Below are 24,159 nucleotides of genomic sequence, written 5' to 3'. Positions count from 1 at the left end.
CATCTCACCGTGACCCTGTCCACCATCTTTGATTCCGCCATTTTATTTTCTAGAACTTTCCGTCATTTTGAATTATGATTTTATGCCCCCCATAATATAACCTAGTGCCCCACTCCTGATTGTTGCCATTTTGGTTGAGGTGACATCGTGACCTTGACCCATGCCACCATCTTGAATTTTGACATTTCATACACCATCTGGGATCATTACATCACAGCCACTTTCTTCAATTCTAATGTTACAGCCACCATCTTGTTTTTGTCTGCTGGAGTCAGCCATCTTGTATGATGTCTCACAGCCGCCATCTTATTTTTTTTCTGCTGGAGGTGTGCCATTTTGAATTATGTAATGTTCACCATCTTTGTTTCCTCTGTTTATTCCAATAGTGTGCCAGCATCACTGTCTCGTGCAAATAAGGTCAATTTTCCATTAGCTACCAGTGTTGTTTTGACCCTTATAGACATATTAAATTTTTTTTATACAAAATACATTGTAAGTGAGGTGATTCGAAACATGACAGGTGGGACCTCTGGAATGAAAAACCTATCCCTTTGACCACATGACCATTAAGACATTTACCTGACTGATAAATAAGGTATATGTAATAAATAACACACATTTGATAATAGCATCACCTGTTGCAGGCTGAGCTGCCATCTTTGTATTTAATGCTTGCTACTAGGAGCGCTAGTGTTGTTTAGTGCACAGATTATCTGCTAGAGGGCACTGCAGACATCTTGGGTTTCAATACTTGTTACTAGAAAGAAGGGCTAGTGTCTAGAGATCGCTACCGCCATAATGTTTTAATATTTACCTGTTAGAGTGTAGTGGTGCCAATCACCACACTGTCTTAACATCTGCCATCTTGTTCGACCATCTTGGCCGCCATTTTGAAATTCTGTAATTATTAGGCTAAAAAATTCCCAAAATTATAAAAAAAAATATATAATCTATCTATTCAGTGGGTTCAGTCAAATGATTTCAGTCCTATGTTCAATCCTTAGTCAGTGCAAAAAAGCTAATTTTAGCGTATAAAATACTAATGAAAAAAATATTGTGAATAGGCCCCAAAACTGCCTAAATTGTTTATGTACAAACCGCCAGTAAGCTGCTGATGCCATATTATCAGCCATTTTGAAAAGTAATTAACCTAAATATATAAAAAAAATTATAAAAAGCTATTTAAAAATTTACTTATTAATATTATGATACACCCAATACATATTTATCCTTGTTCTGTTCTTGGCATGTGTTAAGAGTAATCTAATAATGGTTAAAATCATTATTTAAATTCTTTTTCCCATTACTTTCATTGATTTTATTAATTATTCTCACTATGAAAAATAGTTCTAGGTAAGACAACTGTGTGACAAAATAAATATGCTACTCATTATCACTATGCCTACTATGGAGGCCGTATTTGATGCACCTTATGAGCATATAGGCCAACTGTTTCCTATTCATGGGGTCTTCTTTGTCAGTACTAAGTATGCAATATGTCCAAGTAAATTCCAATGACAAGCGTATGGAACTAACGTCTCTGAACCATGAGGGCTCCTTTTTCGATACTTGGCATTCCGTTAACTCAGGTCATGTAAAACTTCAATCATACAGACAAAACATCTCCGAACCTAAAAGCCTTGTTTTTCAATACTTTTCATACCTTTCGAACAAGCCATAACCATAGTCGGGCGTATGGGCCAAGTGTATCTGCACCATGAGGCTTTCTTTTTCCATAATTGAAATACCTTTCAAACAAAAATGACTTATTTCAAGCAGACAAGATAAGAGTTTCCGAACTGTCAGACCTACAATATGGATATAACCTTTTACTAGCAAATAGACCAACTAAGCAACCATGTTTTATGCCTGCTATAGGACCAAGAATCCTGAATAACGTCTTACGCTTACTAAAAGACCAAGTGTTGTTAAATCATTAAACTCTTCAATCCTCTATGCATATTCGAGTACACACATTATTTAATGAAAAGGACACACATTCATGAAAAAGGATGCACATTCAAATGGTAGAGTTGTTAGGATATGATCGAAGGATACAGTATGATCGGGCTCCATCTGGGTGCATGTGACTCCATCTGACTGCATTTGGCTTCAACTGGTTTCCTTGGCTCCAAATGGTTGGTTTCAACAGGTTCATGCAGGTCATACAAGTAATTATTGTATGTAGCCTGCACTTCTTAAGTCACAAAGTGTAGGCCATGTTTCGTTGGTGATGGATACATTTCCTACATTTAATGAAGCAAGTAGAAGTCTTAACCTGTTGACCAATATTTTAGGACCTTTAAGTGACGTGTAATCAATTTATTACACAGCTGTCATCTTTTACATATTTGTTATTAAATTCTTAAATCTCTTAAGGATTCAGTTTTAAAAAGAGCCTCGTGGTAATTAAAATCATAATTGTCCCAGTTATCATCATAAACATTATCAGAATTATTTATTTTAACGTGTCATTTACAACATTTTTGTCTCGAGTGTCTTCACAGTTTACGATCTTCTTGTCAGCTTCAGGTGCTTCTAACTAGCTTTCAATTCTAATTCATTGGTGAGATCTGGGATAGTGGTATCTTAATACTTAAACCTGTATACTATTTCTTTTAAGTAATTTTAAATTTTGTCATTTTTTTTATCAGATAATTTCTAAAATTAACATTATTGTTTGGTTTTTTTTACAGTGATTTGTAACTGTACAAACCCCATTACAAAGCACTTTATAGCTTGATACAGACGAGTGGTGTAAAAACTAAAAGGCAGGATCTAATCAACCCTGCTGTCCTTGGATTCTTTCTCCCTTCCTCTTCCATAAAAATATGGGAATGTTTTACCAGCCTGTCGACATCATGGGGGTCTGCTATGAGTTTGTAAATATTGATTAGTGTTAAAATGTTAAGGATGTAATTTTATTGTAAATCTTCACTTCTATTTCGTTCAAAAAATTCTTTGTATTTTATGTTTAGGGGCCTACCTCACTTCATAATATGTACTGTTACGACCTTTGTGGGGAAAACTGGGTTCGTAAGGGATAGCCCAATTAAGTTTTATTACAGGTTTATTAATTACTAATATTAACATTAATAATAAATAATTGTACTTAAAAAAAATGTCTAATCACAAATCACTGGCACTTAAAAATGTTTATTCTCTAGTCACTCAATGTCTGTCAAGTTCCACAGTCGCACTCCTCACTGGAGCTATGCTCATCAGAGGTTCGCCCCTTACCTCGCGCCGGTCCACACACACACACAGTCTCTCGCCACTCGGTTGCCGCACTCTCACGACCCAGTTGAACTCAGTGTCGTGCCACTCTGGGGGGGGCGGGGGGGAGGGGCACACCCTCTTCACCAATTTCGCACTTCCCTTAGCTCTTGGAACTCCGGAACTCCCACAGCAGTCATGCGAAGGTCGGCGTCGCTGCTTAAGTACCTGGGGCGCCGTCCTCTAACCCACGAGAGTGACTGTGAAGAGTTGCATCATCCCGGGCTGACCTGACGCCCGAAAAGTCCAGGAAGGCATTGCCCATTCGCGCCACACCGCGCGGTGGCCCGCGGAATTCTCAAGGCCGCTCCGAGATGGATAACAATGCTGTGGAAGGACGTTGCGTGGGGAGCGGAGAGGGGAGAGGGTAGCGACGACCCTTGTAATCCAGCAATGTCCGCCTGGCATGCCTTGCTTCAGTGGATGGCACGTGACATAACGCGTGATGCCACGTGACATAACGCGTGATGCCAGCCAGCTTCGAACATGGCATTGTGGTCTGGTCTCTCACATTAAATAAGCATATTTGTTACATTTCAGGTTGGCCCGATTAAAAAAAACCCAAAATAGTAACCAATTACTTGGAAACTTGATTTTTGTATGCAAAAACTAATAAGATTAATTTTCAATTATGTTTTGTTTTAACTAAAGTTCAGTTATTTTGAAGAGTTTTTATTTCTAAAAATTAAAGAGTTTTCAAACTTCCTTTGTTTATTGTTTTAAAAAAAAAATCACAACTTACACACATACCAATCACAGTTCAGTTCTCTGATCGAAGTTCATGTGGAAGTTTTTAACTTGTCTGATTACTTTTTGATAAAACAATTTTACAATACATACCTGACACAGTTCCAGTTGAACTTAATGGCTTCATGTTGCGCAATATAAAATAAAACTAAGTCCCTTAATTAAGTTCATTCAACAAGGAACGTGTCATCCCGTAGAAATATTCCGGGTGGGTGACGACTGTCACCCTGGGCAGATGCAGATGTCTGGGGTCAAATTTATAATTAAATATTGTCCAAAAAATACAAAAAAAAAGATTGCAACTTGGCTTGGCCCTGACCTGCAGGCATTACATTGTCACTTAGTGCATTCTCTTCAGAATTACCCGAGTTGCCGATAACGTGACCGCCTGCGGCGACAATCGAGTGTCAACTGCCTTGCATCACGCAGTTACCTTCCTTTACAAAGTTAGAAACCAATCACAGGACAGGATTCAGAAAAATGACCATGTATGGAATATTATGCTGCAAGAATGTTTTTATAAAAATCTGGGGGGACCACCGCGTGGCTCGCCCTGATTGGCTGGCGAGGCAGCACCCAGCGATAGTTGTATAGTTCATTGCTGTGCAGTCATGCGCCTACATGCTGGGTTTTTCCAACAGCGCACCAACTTGTGGCGTGAAAAACAACTTTCTGGCGACAGTGTGTCACGACTGCGCCGTCCTTTCTTTTGAAACCTTCTAGAATGTTACAGTCTTACTGCCCAGAGTAGCTTTATAATTGCAAAAATTAAATTACTAAGACATATTAATTTCAACTGACCAAACAAATTAGAGTGAAAAAGTAATAAAACATTATCTTCAGATTTATATAAAACCTAACCCACACAAATAATAATTAATATTATAGCACAAACAAAATTCTTTAAATGCCTATGCACAATAGTAGAAACATAGGAATTAATTAATTATGAAACATGAAGAAATCATTAACGTAATAAAATCTCAGTCAAAGTGTTATTGGTAGCCGGGGGCAGGAATTGTGCTATGTTACATATTTTTATCATAAATAAATATTGATTTTGTTATAAAAGTGTTCAGATTCTTCGCATATAGAACAACAAAAAGGTAATTTGCAATTGTAGATTTACTATGCAAATGATGGTTACTTAAGTAAGGCCATTGCTAATTCCTTCCTCAATATTCCCAATTTATGTTGTGTATTTTTGCCTTTAATGACCCTGCTTTCGAGACATTATGCTCTGTAAAAAAAATTGGTAAGTGAACACAAAAGTTTTTAAGTTTATTGGCAGGTTTTACACATAAACTTACCTTATTTGTTTATGAAATATTTTCCAGATTGATGAGAACTTAGCAGTCACACAGTTCCAGTACAATGGCTGGCCAACGGTGGAAGGCGAGGTGCCTGAAGTTACCAGGGGACTCATTGAACTGGTGGATCAAACACAGAGCCATCAGGATACCTTTGTGGGAGCAGCGCCTATTGTTGTTCATTGCAAGTATGTACATTCTGTATCGCCAGAGTCACGCTGGGTTAGCAGTCTTTAGGAACAACTGACTCATAAGGGGGCTTGAATGTTGGTACTGGCAAATGTAGCATTAAAACAATTTTTATTCAGTTGTTGGTGAGTTTTATTAAATGTTATTTGTAGTAAATGCAGGAATGTTTCCTTGGGCCAGTTGTTGCATAAATGCTCCGAATGCATGTCCACTTTTTCTGTGAAGAAGTCATTCATCATTCAAAATTTCATTCATCACTCAACTTAAGTACAACATAATTTGCCTGTGATTCAAACATTTACACTTCTCTTAGCACTTTTAACTTTGTTGGGCGTAAGGAGAGTCACATATAAAAAAAATTCAGCATGCGCTGCAACCCATTTTAGTTTGGCCAGCTCCCAAACACCGTATATATAGGCCTATTTTATTATATAATTTACCATGATGATGATGATGATGATCAAAAAAATACTTATTAATATATATTCATTACACCAAAAACAAGATTACAGCAACTGTTCTTGTCAATTTTTCAGCAAAATATTTATTTATATAATGTGCATCTGAAACACACATTAATTACCTATTTAGGGGAATTTTTGAATCAGTTATGAACAAACTGGCAACACATAATTTCCGTGTTATGCCAATAAAGGGTGCAGGATAATAAAGGACATTCACTTGCTCACATGTTGGATGCTTCAGCAATAAACTTAGCTGGTCATACACGCTTCTAGCATAATGGTTGAGCTGTTGTTAAATGTAATAAAAATTGTTAGAATAAATTGTAAATTTCATGGTTCCTTTTGAAAATGCGATAAACTCGGATGTAAAACTCAACACGGCGATGAAACTGACACACTTTATGTTAAACATGTAAATAAATATTGTGTGATTATTCACATAGAGCATATAAAGAAGAAACAAAATGGCAGGTTCTCATGGCCTTTCTCTTGTAGGAGTTCTAGCTTCTAGGCGTACCAGAGTGCTGCTGCATTCTCATCAGGTTCTCTTGATAGGGGTGTTCCATTGGTGCTTGTATCAGCCAGTCACATATTGCTTCTTCCTTTTGGCTCTTTTTGGCCAATAGAATCTAGTGTCTGTACGACACTGTCCTATTGCTTTCCAGAGAGTTTTTTTTCTTCTTTGTTTTTAATATGTTTTTCCCTTATTTTACACAGTTGATAATCTTCTAAATTGATTTTGTTTGGTTGTATATGTTTCAACACATTTTTTCCATTTATGTGATACAATGCTTATATAGGGTAAATGTTTATATTTGCAAGTAAAGTCAAAGAGATGCTAATTTTACATAAATATCAAGCAAATACTGTGCTTGCACTGCAAACCACAAAGTTTTGACTACAGGTTAACTTTAACCTTTTCTCAAAACTTATAATTTGCAGTGCGAGCTCATTAAGGCAGTGTCTGAATTTGCCTGAAGTACAGTAGAACCCGTTTGTAGTGAACCCGCCTATAATGAATTCCCGTTTATTGTGAATTTCCATCTCAGTCCCGGCAAAATGATGTGAAGTTATGCATTAATTTATTGGATATAGCGCACAACTTTTGTCAATGTTGATACGTTTTCCCGTGTACCACGAACAAATTTTGCCGACATAATGCACATTTATCTCAAATATTGTCATATAATTACAAGTTTTTTCACAAAACGTCTATTCTGGATCACATTGAAGTTTTTCTCCGCAATACGCTACTCGATTGTCCACTGTTCATATTATAAACAAGTTGTATTCGAGTGGTCTCGGTAGCCTACGTGTAGCCAGAAATGGTGATCAGTTTGGTGAAAATAAAAAATAGTTTTCCCTGCATAGTTAAAGAATGGGCGAACGCGTGTACATTTAATATGTTATCAAACTTAAACATAAATTACGGCCACACAAATACGTATGTACATTATAGCAGCAAATTCAATATTTTTACGTCTCATTTTTATCGTTCACATTTCGGACATTTTGATCGAGTAAGGTTCTTAAGACTACCACTAGATAGAACTCTGTGGACTCAATTTTTCCATAGAAAGTGAGAAAATTTCGTTCCAGCTTTAGCAACTGCGATACTACATGATACGTAGTGATCTTTGATGCGCCAGACGCGTAATTTTTCGTTTATTTACTTTTGACGGTAAAAATAATTTCGTGTTATTAAGCTGCAAATGTGCTTCAATAAGAAATACGTACATAAAAAAGGGTGAAAAACGTGGTAAAAAACGTAAGGCATTATCTGTGCAAGATAAACTGGACATTATTGAAAAGATAGACTCGAACCCCACTGTCCCGCACTTGTTAATAGCAAAGGAACTGGGAATTGCAACATCCACATTAAGTACAATATTAAACAAGCTGAACAATCTTCTTTCTCAAACTGCGAATACGTCACAGAGTATTAAACGCCTGAAAAAAGGAAAATACGCCGATGTCGAAGAACCATTAATAGAAAGTTTGTACATGTGTATTGCATTAAAAATAATATCTGCATTTGCTCATAAAACTGTTGCTTTGAGAATTTTCATTCGTTCTTTTCTTGGCTTAGGCCAATGTATAGGCCCTAGTTAAGATTTTGCTTTTGAGTATGTATTGCCAATATAAAAGTTTTCCCAGATATAAAGTTTCCCCTCTATAGTGAACATATAAACTACTCCCTTCAGATTCATTATAACAGGGTTCTACTGTATATAGTACCTACACGTAATTGTTCTGGAAAGTAACATCACAAGGGTTGTCTGAACTGGAACTGAAGTATGTAAGTACGCAAGTAAACAAATATGAGTTTTTCTTGCGTATTTAGAGTTCAAGAAACACTGCCATTTTGAAAAATGTTTTGTAAGTTAAAGGTTATATTTCAAATAATTTTTAAGTAATCTAAAGATGTGTAAAATCATTTTTCTATATTTGACTGTTATTTTTAAAGTGAATCGATAAAAAAATGTTTTAATATGTTTATACGGAAGTTTCATCAAATACATGCGTATACGTACCGATTGTTACTAAGTAACAAAGATGGAATCATAAAGTAAATTACCAGTAATTTGTGTGATGCTAAGTAAGTGTTAAAAGTTACTAATTTTAGTTAAACATGGTTTTTCCAATAAAAGTTATTTGTAGGACAAATAAAGAAAACAACCTGTTATGCTAGTTAATACAGTTGAAAGAGGCAAAACATTGAACCATCCGGATTTGTAAAGTATGCAAGGTTTTAAGTACACATCTGTGTAGTGAAATTAGGACACGGCTCAAGTTGATATTTGTCATACACATTATTTGCATGTACATGTGTACTGTATTTGTGTGTGTATATGTATGGACTTTGTGAATGTAATCATGTTTTTGGTTTTCAGTGAATGTAATTTTTTTTTTGCAGTTGTGGTGCAGATAGGAGCTCTATATTTGTGGCACTAAGTACTTTGGTGCAACAGCTCCGTACGGAAAAACGAATAGACATTTTTACGACGACAAGAAATCTTCGTTCGCAACGGAATGGAATGCTGCAAACATTTGTAAGTATTAGAAAGACATATAAAAAATTAATAATATCTTATTAGGAATGTTTGCAATTCAGGTTTTTAATGAAAGATAAATTTTTAAACTGAAAAAGTTCCAAATTATTTAAATTTTAGTTATAAAAATTGTTTAACCTAAGGTACAGTAAAAAAATTGAATTCACTGACAATTTTTTTTTCAATTAGAGCAAAAATATAGTTACATATGTGACAGAGAAATGTTCAACAAATTTAAATGAATATAAATAGTATTATGTAGATGACATGGTCATTTTATGATTTTTTTTTAAATTGCATGATTATATTATTAAAAAAACATTGTGAATTTTTGTAGTGGGTCTGTTTAGTCTTTGTTTCTATTTAAATGATGATACTTTCAGCTTACTACATTTTTCTTCCTTTAAATATGCTTATATGCCATATCTCAATTATAGTATGTTATTTTTTGGATGCAAATTACGGGGGGGGGGGGGGGGGGGGGGACAATAGTTAAACCTTGTTAAGAATTTTATGAATAAAAAAACTTTTGGCTTATCAAGCAGGAAAACTTATTAAAAGAGAAACCAAAAAAAAAGTATAATTTTTGTGGGTTAGTCAGTTATGGTATTCAGGAAATATACACGAGTAAATTCTACATGGAATTACAATTTACTTAAAACATATTTATTGTTACAGGAAATTTTAGCGAACTGCAAATAATATGTGGAACTTTTCATAACAGCTTTGTATGTGGAATATTGAGGGAGAAAACCAGCATTTACATTTTAAAATCTAGTTATTCACACAAACTCTATTTTAGTTCAACAATTTTGCTGTCTTATTTAGTGCAAATTTATTCTCGAATCCGGAACGTTTATTTACTTTAGTTTTGTGTTCGAGTCGCAACGTCTGTTTAGTCATAGGTAAATGTGGTCTTTTTGATGTTCATTGCAAAAGAGTGCTTGTGTTATCGGTTGTAGTCAGTGGTCATAGATGTTCATTTTTTTCCAGTTATGAATGCTTGGCCAAATGCACCCCAAATAATAGTTTCTCTTCAAGTTGATACTGTCAAGAAATTTGTCATTGTTCTTAATTATCCACACAGTTATTTCCACCACTGTTTTCAGAGATAGATTTGATTACTTTTGTGTTTAAATGCTGAGTATAGTTAATATTTTTTATAGTGCTTGTGAATGTTTTTATGCCATCGTTATTTGTGTTGAATTTAAAGTGCTGGAATTTGTGTATTTTTCAATGCGTGCATGAATTTGCAGAAATCAACCACTTGTTATTGTGTTACGTTAAATATAACTGTTTGGGAAATAAAAGATTTTGCTGTCGTGTTATGGTTCTTTGATAACAACCTAAATGTTTTAATGATGTTATGATGCATTCAGGCAAGTATTGGGCAAGGACTTTTGATAAAACATTCATTTTTTGTGTGATTTTGTATTTATTTGATGCTTATTAAACAGGAAAATCTAATTACCCCTAAATGTTTTTAAAGAGGGATGTTTGGTTTCATGGTATAGGAAACTTTTGGTGTTATAATATTTGTACTTTTCAGCAGGAAAATGTCTTAAGAATTGTCTTAAACTGGTTTTACTGTAGCACAAGGAGTTTATTTGTCAATTAAATACATTAGAAACACTGATGTTGACATCATCAATACCAACTAGAATTTTACAATTTCCTGAAATACATTATCATGATGCAAGATGATATAGGTTCTTGCTTTGCCATGGTTGTGATTACCTTTGCATATGTGTCGTGAGAAATCACATTTTCCTCAGAGTTGCTTCTTAACTTTTTTCAATGTGCCCACAATGATCTTGCATATTAAGGCATACATAATTCATTGATGTTGGTTACCATGTACGATAGCAGTGACAGGTGTCATCTTAACATCTGCTGTTTTAAAATTTCAGTTATATGCTTACATACAGTAGAATCCTGGTATAATGCAGTTGTTTGGAGAAAGTAATAAATAAAAGTGAGGATTTTTATAATTTATAAATGAAACAATCTACAGAACAATTCTTAAAAAATGCTGTATAGTGGTATCAAAAAGTGGTGAAAAAAATTGGTTATGAACAGTTAACTTCACTCACAAAAGTTTGTATGGACCTTGCAACATTTTCTCCAAGTTGAGCGAAGCCAATTTTTAATTGTTAGTGACCTATGTTTCCACTAAACTAACATGTTTTTTATAAGATTTTGCCACACTGATTATAAAAAATAATTCACTCAAATAGAAATTTGTCATTTCAAGTACTAAGTTTTACACTGTTTATTTTTCTAAACAATATTGCTAATAATTGCTAAAAAATTATTTGTTAAACAATAATATTTGCAACATGTTTACAGCTAGTAAGCACCTCTTCATCTTTAAGGTTTGCTATGCTTCTCTGAAGGTAAGATACAGAAATGGAGTGTGATTGGATGTTAATGCTGTGCACTATACGGCGAGTGCTTTATGAAGTGTCTTATGCTGTTAGCTATGTATTGTACTAATAGCCATGCTAGTCTTTGTACTTATATCTTTGTATCATTTTATAATTGGCTAACTATATAACACATGAATTTATTAACCTCGAGGTTTTTTTGTGACCATAATATTCTGCTGTCCTTATAAAAAATATATATTGCTTGTCTGTTTTTTATTTATAGCCCATAATACATGTTTTTAAAGACTGCCATCTGTTTAGAGCTAGTTTGCATGTTTAAGGCTTGGATTTAAAAAAAATCATCCTTTTTATGTCTGTCTCTCTGCTGCTTTGAAATTTTTGTAGCAAAATCTTCACACCTAAAAATGATCCCGATGCACCAGTTTAAGCGACTTTGTTTCCAAAATTTCAATTTGTAGATAACATGTGAGAACAGTTCTAGAATTTTGACGATATTGACAATGCTAATAGTAATCGGATAGCACTCGGAAATGTTAAGCAGTTGTTAAAAGGTGCATAATCACTTACTGTCCAGAATCCCAGGCAGCTCCGAGTGGACGGCTACTGTAAACATGAAACATAATTACTGCAGCTTTTGTAGGAAATATAAACCGTATACTAGTTAATTTTTGAGTGATACAAATTAATAGTTTTTGAGTGCCAAACAGTGAAGTACAGGAGTTATTTTGCGTGCTTGAGGAGAGTGCTAGGTGTTGGCGGGAAAAAGAAGCACCTTGCAAGACTCACCAGTCAGCTGTGGCATGTGCAGATGTGATCCACTAATTCAGTTGTCTGTGGTTATTCACATACTGTGCATTCTTTTGACTGAATGGTGCTTAATAATTTATTTAATTTAACTGTATACCTGTATCATGTTTTAATGTTTTTTTTTTTGTTTTTTTAAATTTTAATTTTAAACTTTGACTATCATCAACAATCCAAATGTGTATACTGCTTCTTCAATCCTTTGAAAAATACCAAATACATTTGATTGTTGATTGATACCTTGAAACTTGGCATAGCGTAAGCGGATTGAATGTAACGTTAGAATCCTGATACCTTGAGATTTTATATTTATGATTTTACTGAGCCTTAAAAGTATGGCATGTTTCTAGTGTGATATTTGTGCATATTATATTTTGCCTTTTACAGCATATCATGAATACAACACCCTTGTTGTTTTTGACATAATTATCTTATAGTTTTTGATGTGTAACCATAATCAAAATACAAAAAACCTCAAACTTTTTTATTGTTAAATAAAAATGTATTAGCATTTTGACTCATTTAGTTAATATTTTTTTCCTTTAGATCAGTACAAACTTTAGATTGTTAACAGCTTTAACATGCCTTCCAAATCATCATATGTGACAAGGTTTCTAGGAAAGTGTGTCAGTGCATGAATTTAAGTGCCATTATGAAATTGTTCATAAAACAATTTGGTTGCATTTACAATTGACTGAGTTTAGCACAGACGTTTGGAGACGTAACTTACCCCTGCATTATAGATTATTCACTGGTTATTTAGGAGTGAAACCATAGAGGCCCTAAAAAATTAATTTTATGTCAAAGAAATGGGGATATTATGGTATGCAATATGGGATATGCAGACGAGCTTTTTTTTTTTCTCTTCAGTTTATCCAATAATTAAATAATTAAAATAATATTTTAAAACTGTATTGGTGCTAGGGGTGTGTTCAGGAATGTTCAAGTGTGCTGGGGACATTATAAGTATTAAAAGTTATTTAATTAAAACATCATTGAATGTAGCTGGACAGAATAAAACTTGGGGAATAAAAATAAAAGAAATTACAATATTACAAAGAACAATTATTTATGGGAATGTCGCACTGCATTGCTGGTGGCATGCTATTCAAACATAGAAGCACCCTTGTGAGCAGAGCAAGGAGGGAGGTGGTGGCATATCGGGCTTAAGTGGATGTAGCCCTAGATCAGGTCACATTTTTAATTCTGCCATTCTGAAAATAAATATTTTGTTTTTAACTATATTTAGTTTGGTGTTATTAATATGTTTTGGTAGTTTGTTTGAATTGATTTAAGGATTTATGAGGAACCCACATACTTATGCGTGCACAGTTCCTAACCCTCGCTTTTTTGGAATGAGACTTAAAAACAGCAATTCTGATTGAGGTTAATTTTTTTTTTTAATGGCTCATTTTGATGATTTTCAGATTTTTCTGGCTCAGCGTTTCTGGCTCTGGTTTGGTTGTGCATGAATGTGTTTTAATCTATTTACGTGATTTTTAATTAAATTTCCTTATTTCACAGGCCCAGTATGAATTCTTGCATCGTGCAGTAGTGAATTATGCCGATCTTCATCATTTAGCAAGTGATGAAGCCTAAGAATCCTCAGCGCTGTGTACGTGTGTAAAAAAAATGTACCTGAAGTTTGGTACATTCAACATTGTATTTTTGCAACATTTTGCAGGAACAACATTGATTGCAATTTTATAAAATGGCTTTTATAAAATTTTTATTTCTTCTTTTGAATGTTATTTGAATTTTTACCAATTTTTATTATTTTCTTTTCTGTAACTCAGCCAGTGACTTTTGTGGATGTTGTGATATCAGAAAAGTCAGCATTTAAAAGACAAGCAGTTTTTTATTTCATGATAATAACTTAGAATTCCTGTAATATTTCTTGAACCTTTTACATCAAAGCAGAAGTAAACTTTCAGAAGTTTAGATTTTTTGCTTCAGTGAGTGTGTACAGATATTTTCAGAATAATACCTAAATGTCTACAGTAATAGTAACTTTGGTGAACTGACCTTTAAAAAGAAGTTAATAACGTTGACTTGCTGCAGTGAAGTTATATGTTCTCTCATATTTATTTTGTGGAATGTGAATGAAGGTTTTGAGAACCGTACATTGCACATGAGTTATAGCTACAAATGTGATTACTACTTTGCACTCTATATTGTGCGCTCTTGTTATTGGTTTTCTTTTATTTATTATATAAGTAACACTATGCAAATGGCAAAAAAAAATTTTTTTGCCTGTTATTGACAGTCAGTAGTTAAAACTTTTATACTTCAATTTATCATTGCATGAGTTCTAGATTTAAATGTTAATTTTCAAGCAGTAATGTATATGTTTCTTATTGTTACTGATTACTCTTTTTGATGGTTTTTAGTTAATACTAAGTGAATGGCAAAATATATTTTATGCCTGTGTCCTGACAGTAATTATTTAAAACTATCAACTCTTAAGCTTTTGTTTCATCAGTGAGACTTTTTTTTTATATTCCAAGTGTGCTATGTTAAATATGTATGTTTATTTTTTTCTCATGAATATAGGTTGAGTCAGTATGCAGTACTTGAGTTTTGTGAGGTGATTCTTCATGAAAAGTTAAGCTAAAAATGAGTTTATGGTGTTTAAATTAGATTTCAAGGGGGTACTTGCACCTAAAAATATAATTTACGACTTGTTGCGCCCGTCTGCCTATCACTGTGCAGTCGGGCCTAGGTGGGTTCGAGTGCCGAGCGGTACACTCACTGATAGCCAAAATTAAGGGATAGGTACCCCAAGAAGGAACTCCATGAATCTGTGGGAGATCTCTTTTACTCCTGCTCCCAACTCTACACTTCATTTACCATTTACGTACAAGTCACCATAATCACATTCTAGACATCCGCTCCCTCCAAGAGCCTAGCCTCCTCTGCTGCTGTTCCCAGCGTCTCTCGCATCAGTCCACCGCCAGCAACAACGCCCTAAGGCGTCCGGCCACGAGGCACTCCGGCTTCAAGGAGTCAGCAGCGACGCACGATCATCCTCGGTTTGTACAGCATACAGAGTCCCAAAAACAGTTCTGTGTACATGCCCGCTGACATCTTCAGATTACAAACATTCGCTACGCATCAGCCGGCTAAGTGCACATGTACCCTTTCCACTGAATCATAAGAACTACGTACTATCTTTATAAATGTCTTAAAACGTATGCTTAAATGAACTAAATACAATATAAAGAATACAAAGAAATAATCTTGTCGATATGTCTATCCTCCCGGCATCCTGGACACAACAAACTATATTTATTTAGAAAATATCATCAACTTTTGAGATAAAGAACAGGTTGGTTTTAAAAAAATACGTTCTTAGTTGCTTGGTTTGTAGTTTGGAAAAACTGTATTAATCCATTTTTTTTGTAAGGAATGCAGGAAAAAGGCAAAAAAAAATTATCTTATCAGAAATCCCTCATATAAACCATTGCAAGATAACTGCATGTTTAAATAAAAAAAGTGTGTTGCTCTTGATTGTGCTGCACAGCAAATTTTGCTGCAAACCTATCAGGCCTTAAGGGGCCCGCCTCGTCAGGCGTGTATGTGTGTTAGTGAGGCGGGATGATAAGCGCGACGCTCGCTGGTGCTTCTAGCGTGGTGTCGCCTCTAAGTGCAAGGCTCTGAATTGACGCGCAGTCTTCTCGTCGTCACAGGATAACTGTGAAATTTGAGCGGTGACCGTAACATTATATGGCCCAAAAATGAAGATAAAGGTGTAATGCAAGTCCCTTAAGTGTTTTTAGGAATCTGTGCTGGTTTTTTTACGCCTTAAAATTACTCTGAAAATATGCGTTTTAGCCATTTTAACTTTTCTAAAAATACCGTTTAAAAACTTCATCTGAAATCGAAAGTACTTTTCGGCCCTCAGCGAACTCTTGAATGCTTTTCGTAAACAGACCACACTCGGATATCTTGAGTAGTTTTGAAATGGCGTTGTTTTTCCTGAAGCTCTGCGCACCGCGTGTGTGCCCAGGTAGGCGGGGCCCCTTAATATAAATTGAGTTTCTAAATTCAGCAGTAACTTATGTAGGAAGATACATATACGTTAATACTTTATAGTGAAAAATGATTGCATTGCAGTTTTTTTTATAACTGATCAATAAAGGGTTTGAAATCAGAATTCGCATTAGTGAAATTTCCAACTGAAGTCTTACAGATTTTTTGAAACATTATTTATATAGTTATTGGATAAACAGAAATATTTTATTTTTACGTGTTCACGGTTCACTTATTAGTAAATCTGTAAGTAAATTTTATTTCTTTATTTCTTGTAAGGAATACCCTTACACAATTAATGTACTTCAGCCTGACTCACTGTGTATTTTTTTCACAATTTAGCAAGATAGTTGTCAAAGACCTCCTGAATTGAAATTGTTTTCCCCCACAATGACAATTTTTCTAGGGTCAAACCTGCAACATTATTGCAAGGCCCTTTGTCTTGGTGAGCTATCAGTTCTGCCACTGCAGGTGGTTCTCATGTTAACCTGTTGTTAGAGGTAAGATTGTTTGGTGACTCAAAATAACTCAAATAACACAGAATTTCAGGTAATCTATATGATTTATTTAATTTTATTCATGAGATAGAGTAAACTTTTATTTGCAAAATTAGATAATTATGTGCTTGTTAAAATGCATCCATCTCATTACTTGTTCCTAATGTACTGAAATAATCAATGGGGGAAAAATATTTAAGTGATAGAATATGGTCAACAGTTGAATGATTTAAAAGTCACTGTCACATTCTTTACATAAGTGGCTCTAATGATGTCTAGGAAAACTGCAGAAGGAAGATGCAGGATAAGAAGTTGGACTTTCAACATAGAATGTGGATTCTGTTGATTTGTGCTTGTATTATTACAATGTAAGGATGGATGGTAGAATTTTTTTATGATATTCTATAAGCTCCAGAAAGCCAACTAGAAGTACTACAAAATAAAATACAATTTATTTTATTTTTTATATGATTATTTTCTTGTACTTTGTTTAAATATAATTCTTATCTGTGATCATTTTTAAGAGCATTAAGCACTAACCAGTGACCATTAAAAGGTGTTTTAACACTTAAGTCATAAAAATAAAACAATTAAATCTTGCCTCTATCAATAGTAGTCAATGTGTAGATTTTATGCAGAATCTAATACATTAAAATATTCAAAACTAATTTTCATACTTGTGTATGTATTCATGTGTTTATGTATTGAAGTGTTAATATTTTTTTTAAAGATCTGCGACCAAGTGCTTTCGTGGTAACATGTAAGGATTCCATGCTTTTGTGATAAAAAAAATTTTGTATGACAATTCAATGAGAAAATGCACATATGTAACTAGTGCACCAACCTTTATTATTAATTTGACCTCTTAACAGACAATTAGTCACTTCAAGGTCTTATCAGTGATATAAATTCTGTATTTACCAGACAATAATGTGACTGAATGTAATACGACCCCAAATTTTTTTATTATGATTTTATGATAAAGACTATGGATTGGAAATCACGATTCAAATACATAGGACTTGAAATTGTTAAAATTATTAAATTTATTTCATAATTACCAGACACTTGCAGTTAGAAAAACAAGTGTGTTTTATGACTGCAGTTCAAAAGCAGTGGCTGTTGAGAAAGCAAAGAATTTGGTGATATAGGGTGGTCTGGTCTGGTTTGGTGCTGGGGATGCCTCCCCCAGCAGCCTCGGTGAAGAGAAGCAGAAACAAACTCCATTTGCACCTCTCACCCATCACGCCTGAGTAGAGGTTTGGGAAGCCCCGGAACTAAAGTGGCATAAGTGATGCAGTCTACAGACAGAGCTTGTATCTTTTCAGATAACTGGAGGTTAAGGAGGCGGTTATTAACAGCGGTCTAAAGTAGCATAAATGACACATTTAAGAGGCATAGCCTGTAGTTTTTCAACTAAGCTGTTCCCAATGGCAAGATTCAAGTTTGCGATATAATGCGACCCCCACTTTTAGTTTCCACAGTTTTGATCAAAATCGTAGCATTATATTCAGGTAAATACAGTATTTGTTTATATATTCAGAAAGCTATTTTATTATGTGATTATTTTAGCAAAGTCAGTATGAACTTCAGCTGTCATTCTAACTTAACATGCTAATTATTAATAACTATTTTAGTTTTACTTTTAAATGTATTTTTACAGTAAAAATGTTTTAAGTTAGTTTTCGAAGCATTGATGAACAAGTTCTGTGTATATTAAAAGCAGGGCTATGACTGAATAAATTATTGTTTATTAAATGTAAATGAAACTTTTTGAGTATACATTAACATTTACCAATATTTTCAGCCAGAACAGTTTTTAGTGTACAAGGTAAAATAAACTGTTTACTAATTTAATAATCTTATTTAATACATTCATCTGTGAATAGTATTATGGATTGGTGTCATGAAATGGTGCACCATACAATTTTGTGTCATTATTCAAAACATTTTATTAATGTGCTTTCAGGACCTAGGAGGATTTTTCTTTGGTCACTGAGAGAATATTTTTTGTATTCACAATTTGGAAAAAAAAATTGTTCTGGTGAATTTGTGTGCTGTCCTCCTTTGTTTTTTTGCATAGACGTAGGCAAGGCTCAGCAGCCATTCTGGTGGCTTGTCTTTTACTACATATTTCATGTCAGTGGATGCAATGCACTGCATAATTAATTTCATCCATTATTCATTTTGAAGATTTATCGTCATGTACGGAAAGTCATGTCACTTGCATGTAAGGAATCGTGGAGAAGAAGCATTAGCTCTTACACTAGTCGTAGACCCACATTAATACGCTCTGCGCATTCTGAAAATGCTGGTACAGCATAAAACCAATCCGCACTGACTAAATTGCATCACCTGAATAACACATTAAGCACATTCTGGAAATGCCGGTGCAACGTTGAACCAATCCACGCTGACTAACACATCAGTAACCTCCTCTAGCACATTGAAACTTAAGACAAGATCGCATTAGACCCACCATATTGAGGTGAACTGCATGAGGTCAGTTCCTATCTTTTCCCTCTGACTAACATTGCTATCCAGGAGCTGAAAAATCATGGCACTCATGTTGAACTTTGTCTCGGTTACTTGTCACCTGCCCGAAGGCACAACCTAAAGTTTTATGTGGGTTAATCTTGGATGAACAGGCCAGGCATGGTTAACATAATTAATGTGGTATATTATATTATCTCCCTCTATCATTATTTGTGTAACCGATGTGCAGCATATAAATTAATTTTGCTTTTTTTTCTTTCTTTTTTTTTTAAAAAAAATAAGTGAGATCAAATCCCATATGTCTGAGTAGTTGTGTTTACATTCTAAAAACTACCATATAGCCAAAACCTCCATGTATGATATATGATCTTTGAGCTTTGTCATAGTGCTTTTCTGAAATGCTCAGTGTGACCTTTTCATTAAACTTTTAAAATGTTTGTGGAGACCCACAATGTCAATGCCTTTATTTATCTATCTACAAGTATAGACAAATGAGCTAGTAGTGGTTTTTCTCATTGGGTTCAAACAGGTACAAACAGATTTCAGCCATTGTTATTTTGTTTTGTCATACCTTTTTTTAAACTAAAGAATGTGTTTAGAAAACTGCTGTAAAACTAAAAATTTACTTCACTGAGTTGATTATTGCCTACTTAGTTTGGTAGGTAGTATTTATTTTGACTGCAGCATTTTTATTTTACATGATGATAAGAATTTTAACTTTTGTTTGGACTCTGCATGAATGACAATGGTATATTTAATATTGTAACAAGTTCCAATTTCTACAGCTACATTTTATGTTAATAAGCGTGGCCTGAGCATTAAAGCCTGCTCCAAGTAACATTTGTAAAATCAGAACCATAAATGCAGTTACCTGAAGACATAGACATCAGAAGAGTGGATACATTTTATGTAATATCCTGTATTGTGCCAAATTACACTAGTTAAATGATATTAATTGCATTGTTCATTCACCTATTGTTTTTACACCTACAATGTACTTACTCTTTTAACTTGAAAGTTATAATTTGGGTGTGTTTGTTGGAACTCTCTACTGAGTATCTATAGCTATTGTATGAGAGATCATTCTTTGAATTCACATAGCAATTCCTCAATTTCACACTGTGCAGCAAAAAATATGAATGATAAATTCTTAGTTTTTTGACAAATGAAATATGTGGTGATAGTTTTTAATTTTTGTGTAAACCTTTCGCTATGTGAATTTGGATTACTTAAGACTAGTTAGTGCCATAATAACAATGTTTTATGTTTTTTTGTTTTTTTTTGTTTTTTTCAAGAAACACAAACACCTATGTACACATTAGCCAGCATTTCACTTAGTTTAAAGCACATAACTTTTTTTTAAAATTTACAATATGGAAAATGGTTTAATAATAGCTCCCTAACTTATAAGCAAGTTGTAAATGTGTCAGGGACATTAGAAATAAGAATGGTATTACAGGGTTACTACAAGTATAGAAAACTGGGAAAAGCCGGGGGAAATGAAAATGATTTGAGAATCCTCGAAAAGTCAGGGAAATTGCAAAATATCTGGAATTTTTCCTTTTGATAATTAAATTGAAACGGGGATACCCAGCTTCTGCTGACTGTTAGATACCGTATTTACTCGCGTAAAGGCCCCGCCCGCGTATAAGCCCCCCTCCTTGTTTTGTAAACATTTTTGAGAAAAAATTTAAAAACGTGTTTTTCTGGGTTTATCTGAGGGCAGGGCAGCTTGGCATGCATCAAACAACAAGCCATGTATTGTGACCGGCGGGAGGTGATTTTGTAAGCGGCAGTGATACAGAGACTGGTATTATAGTTTGTCCGTTCTCAGTAGGACCGTCGTGAGGCATGCCAGACGTAAGCAGTTAGTCCTATCTCAAACGACATAAAGATAAAGAAAGCTGGACTCGCGCGCTGTGTTGATGTGCAGTGTTGTCGGAGAAGAAGAGGGGAAGTGAAGGAGGAAGGGAAGTGGGTCAAGGATTCTAACACTCCTTTGTCTGGTTGGCTGGCTAGCTGGCAGGAGGGAGGTTAAGCCACGCCTCTGCCTCTCTCCCCTCCTGCCACAGCGCTGCCTCTGCCTCCCCCCCCTGATATAGCGCTGCCTCTCCCCCCTGCGGAGTCGTTGCCTCTCTCTCCCTCCTGCCGCGTCGCTGCCTCCCCCGTCCTACCTCATTCGAACAAAGACGCACAACTTGAAAAGAAAAATCTATTTTTTCCTCCAAATTCGCGTATAGGCCCCCTCCCCTTTTTTGGAGTCAAAATTTGGGGAAAAAAGGGGGGCCTTTACGCGAGTAAATACAGTACCTCCATAGATGATCATAAGTTAAACGTGAAGGAATTCAGTAGATGTTCCTTCTGTTTGTGAAATCACTGATGTTTTACTGTGAACATGGGGTTTACACCAATCGCTCACTTAGCACATCTTCAAATTTTGCAAATTCATTTAGCGCGATGTTAATTTTACAGCCCCAGTCTTGAATAGCATGTCTGTAAGTTTCAGTTAGCATGAAATTGCCACAGGCAAAAAAAAAGTTGGGCATGTTGTCACAAAGTCTGCTTCAACTAGGTAAACAACAGATGTGCCGTGGCATACAGTTAGCTATACAAGGGGGGGGAAGAGATGCGTGCGCAGGTCTGACTGCTATCGGCTGTTGTACAAACAACAGCTGTGGAAAGTTCAGTTGCTGCTATTGAGTGTGAAAGACCAAATATTTTTATGTCTGCAAATATGCCGCCGGGCCGGGCTGGGCCTTGATGAACTTCAGTCTAGCCAGTGGCAGGGAACTTGCATGCAAACAACATAAAGCAATGTCTGTATATTCATCTGCTTATACCTGTATGTGTGCAAGCACCTGCAGTTGGAATCATATTGGAATCATGGCTTCCAAGTGAGAGCGTAATGCAACATGTCCAAGTATTTGAGACAAAACTTTAAGTAATATGGTTTGCAGAATGTCATGAAGGCCACACTTATGTTGGTCGCACTTTAGCTTTAAGTAATTTGACTGCTCACAATCGTACGAAATAAGGAGACTATCAAATGTTTATGTATGTCTGATGGTGTTGGTGTACTAGCAAGAATATATTTTACATTAGATACCTGAACAGATGATTCACATGTTAAGGGTTGTTAAATGAATGGTGATGTAAAAAAATAATCACTGGGCTGACAGAATTGGTGTGAACCAAGCGGTGTTATACGTGAACAAGCACTTTAATTTTTGAAAAATTAAAATGTTAAAATCCAGACAGTAATATTGGTTTCACTGCCACTAAAGTATGGTGTGGAAAGGTATGCGACGTGAGTTGAAGGTCACGCCCGGGCGGGCAAGTCAGCCAACTGATGATAAAGTACATAACCACGTATCTCCCGTTATGCAGTTTTGTATTTGTCATACAAAGTATTCAATGGTAGGCTTATTAAGATAAACGGTGTGACATATTTACGGTTGAGTATTATTCTACACGCTTATATTACGTAAAGAATATTTCTCTACACATTTTGGAACACTTTAGGTAAATTAACCTTGCTATTTATGGAGACCAATGCTTCAGAATAATCGATTTTGAATAACACTTAACATTTTTACGAAGACGTTAGTCATGCTAAGTGAGGGATTGGTATAGTAAGAATGTATTTTGCATGTTTACATACACTTTTGATAGCCTGCATTCAATAGTTTTTTTTACAAAAAGGGTAGTAATTTAAAATGATGTTAATTTTTATACCCTGCCATTTATTTTGATCTTTTGGAAAGACATTTAACACGGCCTAGCTTTTCAAGAAATGCCAGTGGACTATGCCATTTTTCATTTTCATGTCTCTTGACTAAATATATTTAAATATAGTAGAACAATTATCTTGAGTGCACTAAAATTATAATCAATGCTGATCTCGTGGTAAGGAGATAGAGGCAAACGTATTTTCCAGAAGGAAATTATTTTTTGTTATTTCTGCATGTGTTTAATATTAAAAAGAATATATCAAATGATAAACAAGGCTGCATATGTTTTGATCCTAGCTAGAGATATGGCATTGGAAATTGTTTAAAAAGTAGAAACTAAAACAAATATAAGACAAAACAACATGAAAGGCTATGACTATCATCTACAAATCTGCAATTGCGCAGGAATGAAGTCAGTGACTCTTAAAACAAGCATATCATGTAACCTCAACTTGTGAAACTGGCCACTTTGGAGCAGAGAAGAAATAGTTGATTATAGTTTAATGGTGTTTATATGAAATAATATTTTTAATCCTTACTATGCCCTTTAACTGGTATCTAATTCAGTACTACTGTATTTTTATGTCTAATTGTTCTTTCCTTTTATCTAATTTGTTTATCTTTAAGTGAATATATGTTGCGCAACATGATTGATATTTGTTTTCTTTGATTATTTTCTGGTAAATAAAAACTACTTTCAGTAGGGTGACTTTGCCCAAGTAAAATTATACTATAGCAGGACATGTATAAACTCTAAATTTTGATAAAAACGAGTGTATTATTACTAATGAGATTTACATGTGATGTCCATTTTCAGTGTTTTATTTTGATAAAAAGAGATTTTGTCATATAAATATTAATCTATTTTGGTTGTCTTACATTTTTATGATAAAAATGACACCTTTGAACAGCATATAAAACCTCCTTTTCCCCACAGAAAAAGCATCAACACTGAGTGGTAACATGCCACCATTCTTGTGGGAGATCAGGGAAACTGTTGATTCAGGTCTGGAAAACCTTGAAATCTCAATGAATTTTAGATTTGCAAAGGTGTAGCAACCATGTGTGATGTTAATAATTGTTCAGTTAAAAAGAGATTGTTTTAGATAAATGTGCATGAAAGGTCAGCTGTTAATTTACTATTATTTGTGTAAAATTAAAATACACAGT

General features: G+C 34.7%; 1 protein-coding gene across 2 annotated transcripts in view; it reads left to right on the top strand.

Moving 5' to 3' along the window:
- Positions 1 to 20,209, top strand: part of LOC134529080 (tyrosine-protein phosphatase 69D) — a 112,778-nt gene extending 92,569 nt beyond the window's left edge. For both annotated transcript variants that reach the window (XM_063362787.1, XM_063362788.1), the window contains exons 23-25: positions 5,361 to 5,521; positions 8,904 to 9,039; positions 13,758 to 20,209. In XM_063362787.1, the coding sequence (XP_063218857.1) occupies positions 5,361 to 5,521; positions 8,904 to 9,039; positions 13,758 to 13,832 (372 nt within the window). In that variant the 3' untranslated portion in view covers positions 13,833 to 20,209. The remainder of the gene's footprint in view (positions 1 to 5,360; positions 5,522 to 8,903; positions 9,040 to 13,757) is intronic.
- The last annotated feature ends 3,950 nt before the right edge of the window (positions 20,210 to 24,159 follow it).

Source organism: Bacillus rossius, chromosome 2, assembly GCF_032445375.1.
Source record: "Bacillus rossius redtenbacheri isolate Brsri chromosome 2, Brsri_v3, whole genome shotgun sequence".
NCBI classification, from domain to species: domain Eukaryota; kingdom Metazoa; phylum Arthropoda; class Insecta; order Phasmatodea; family Bacillidae; genus Bacillus; species Bacillus rossius.
Note: the sequence above shows the minus strand (reverse complement) of the source record. Positions and strands in the feature narration are given on the sequence as shown.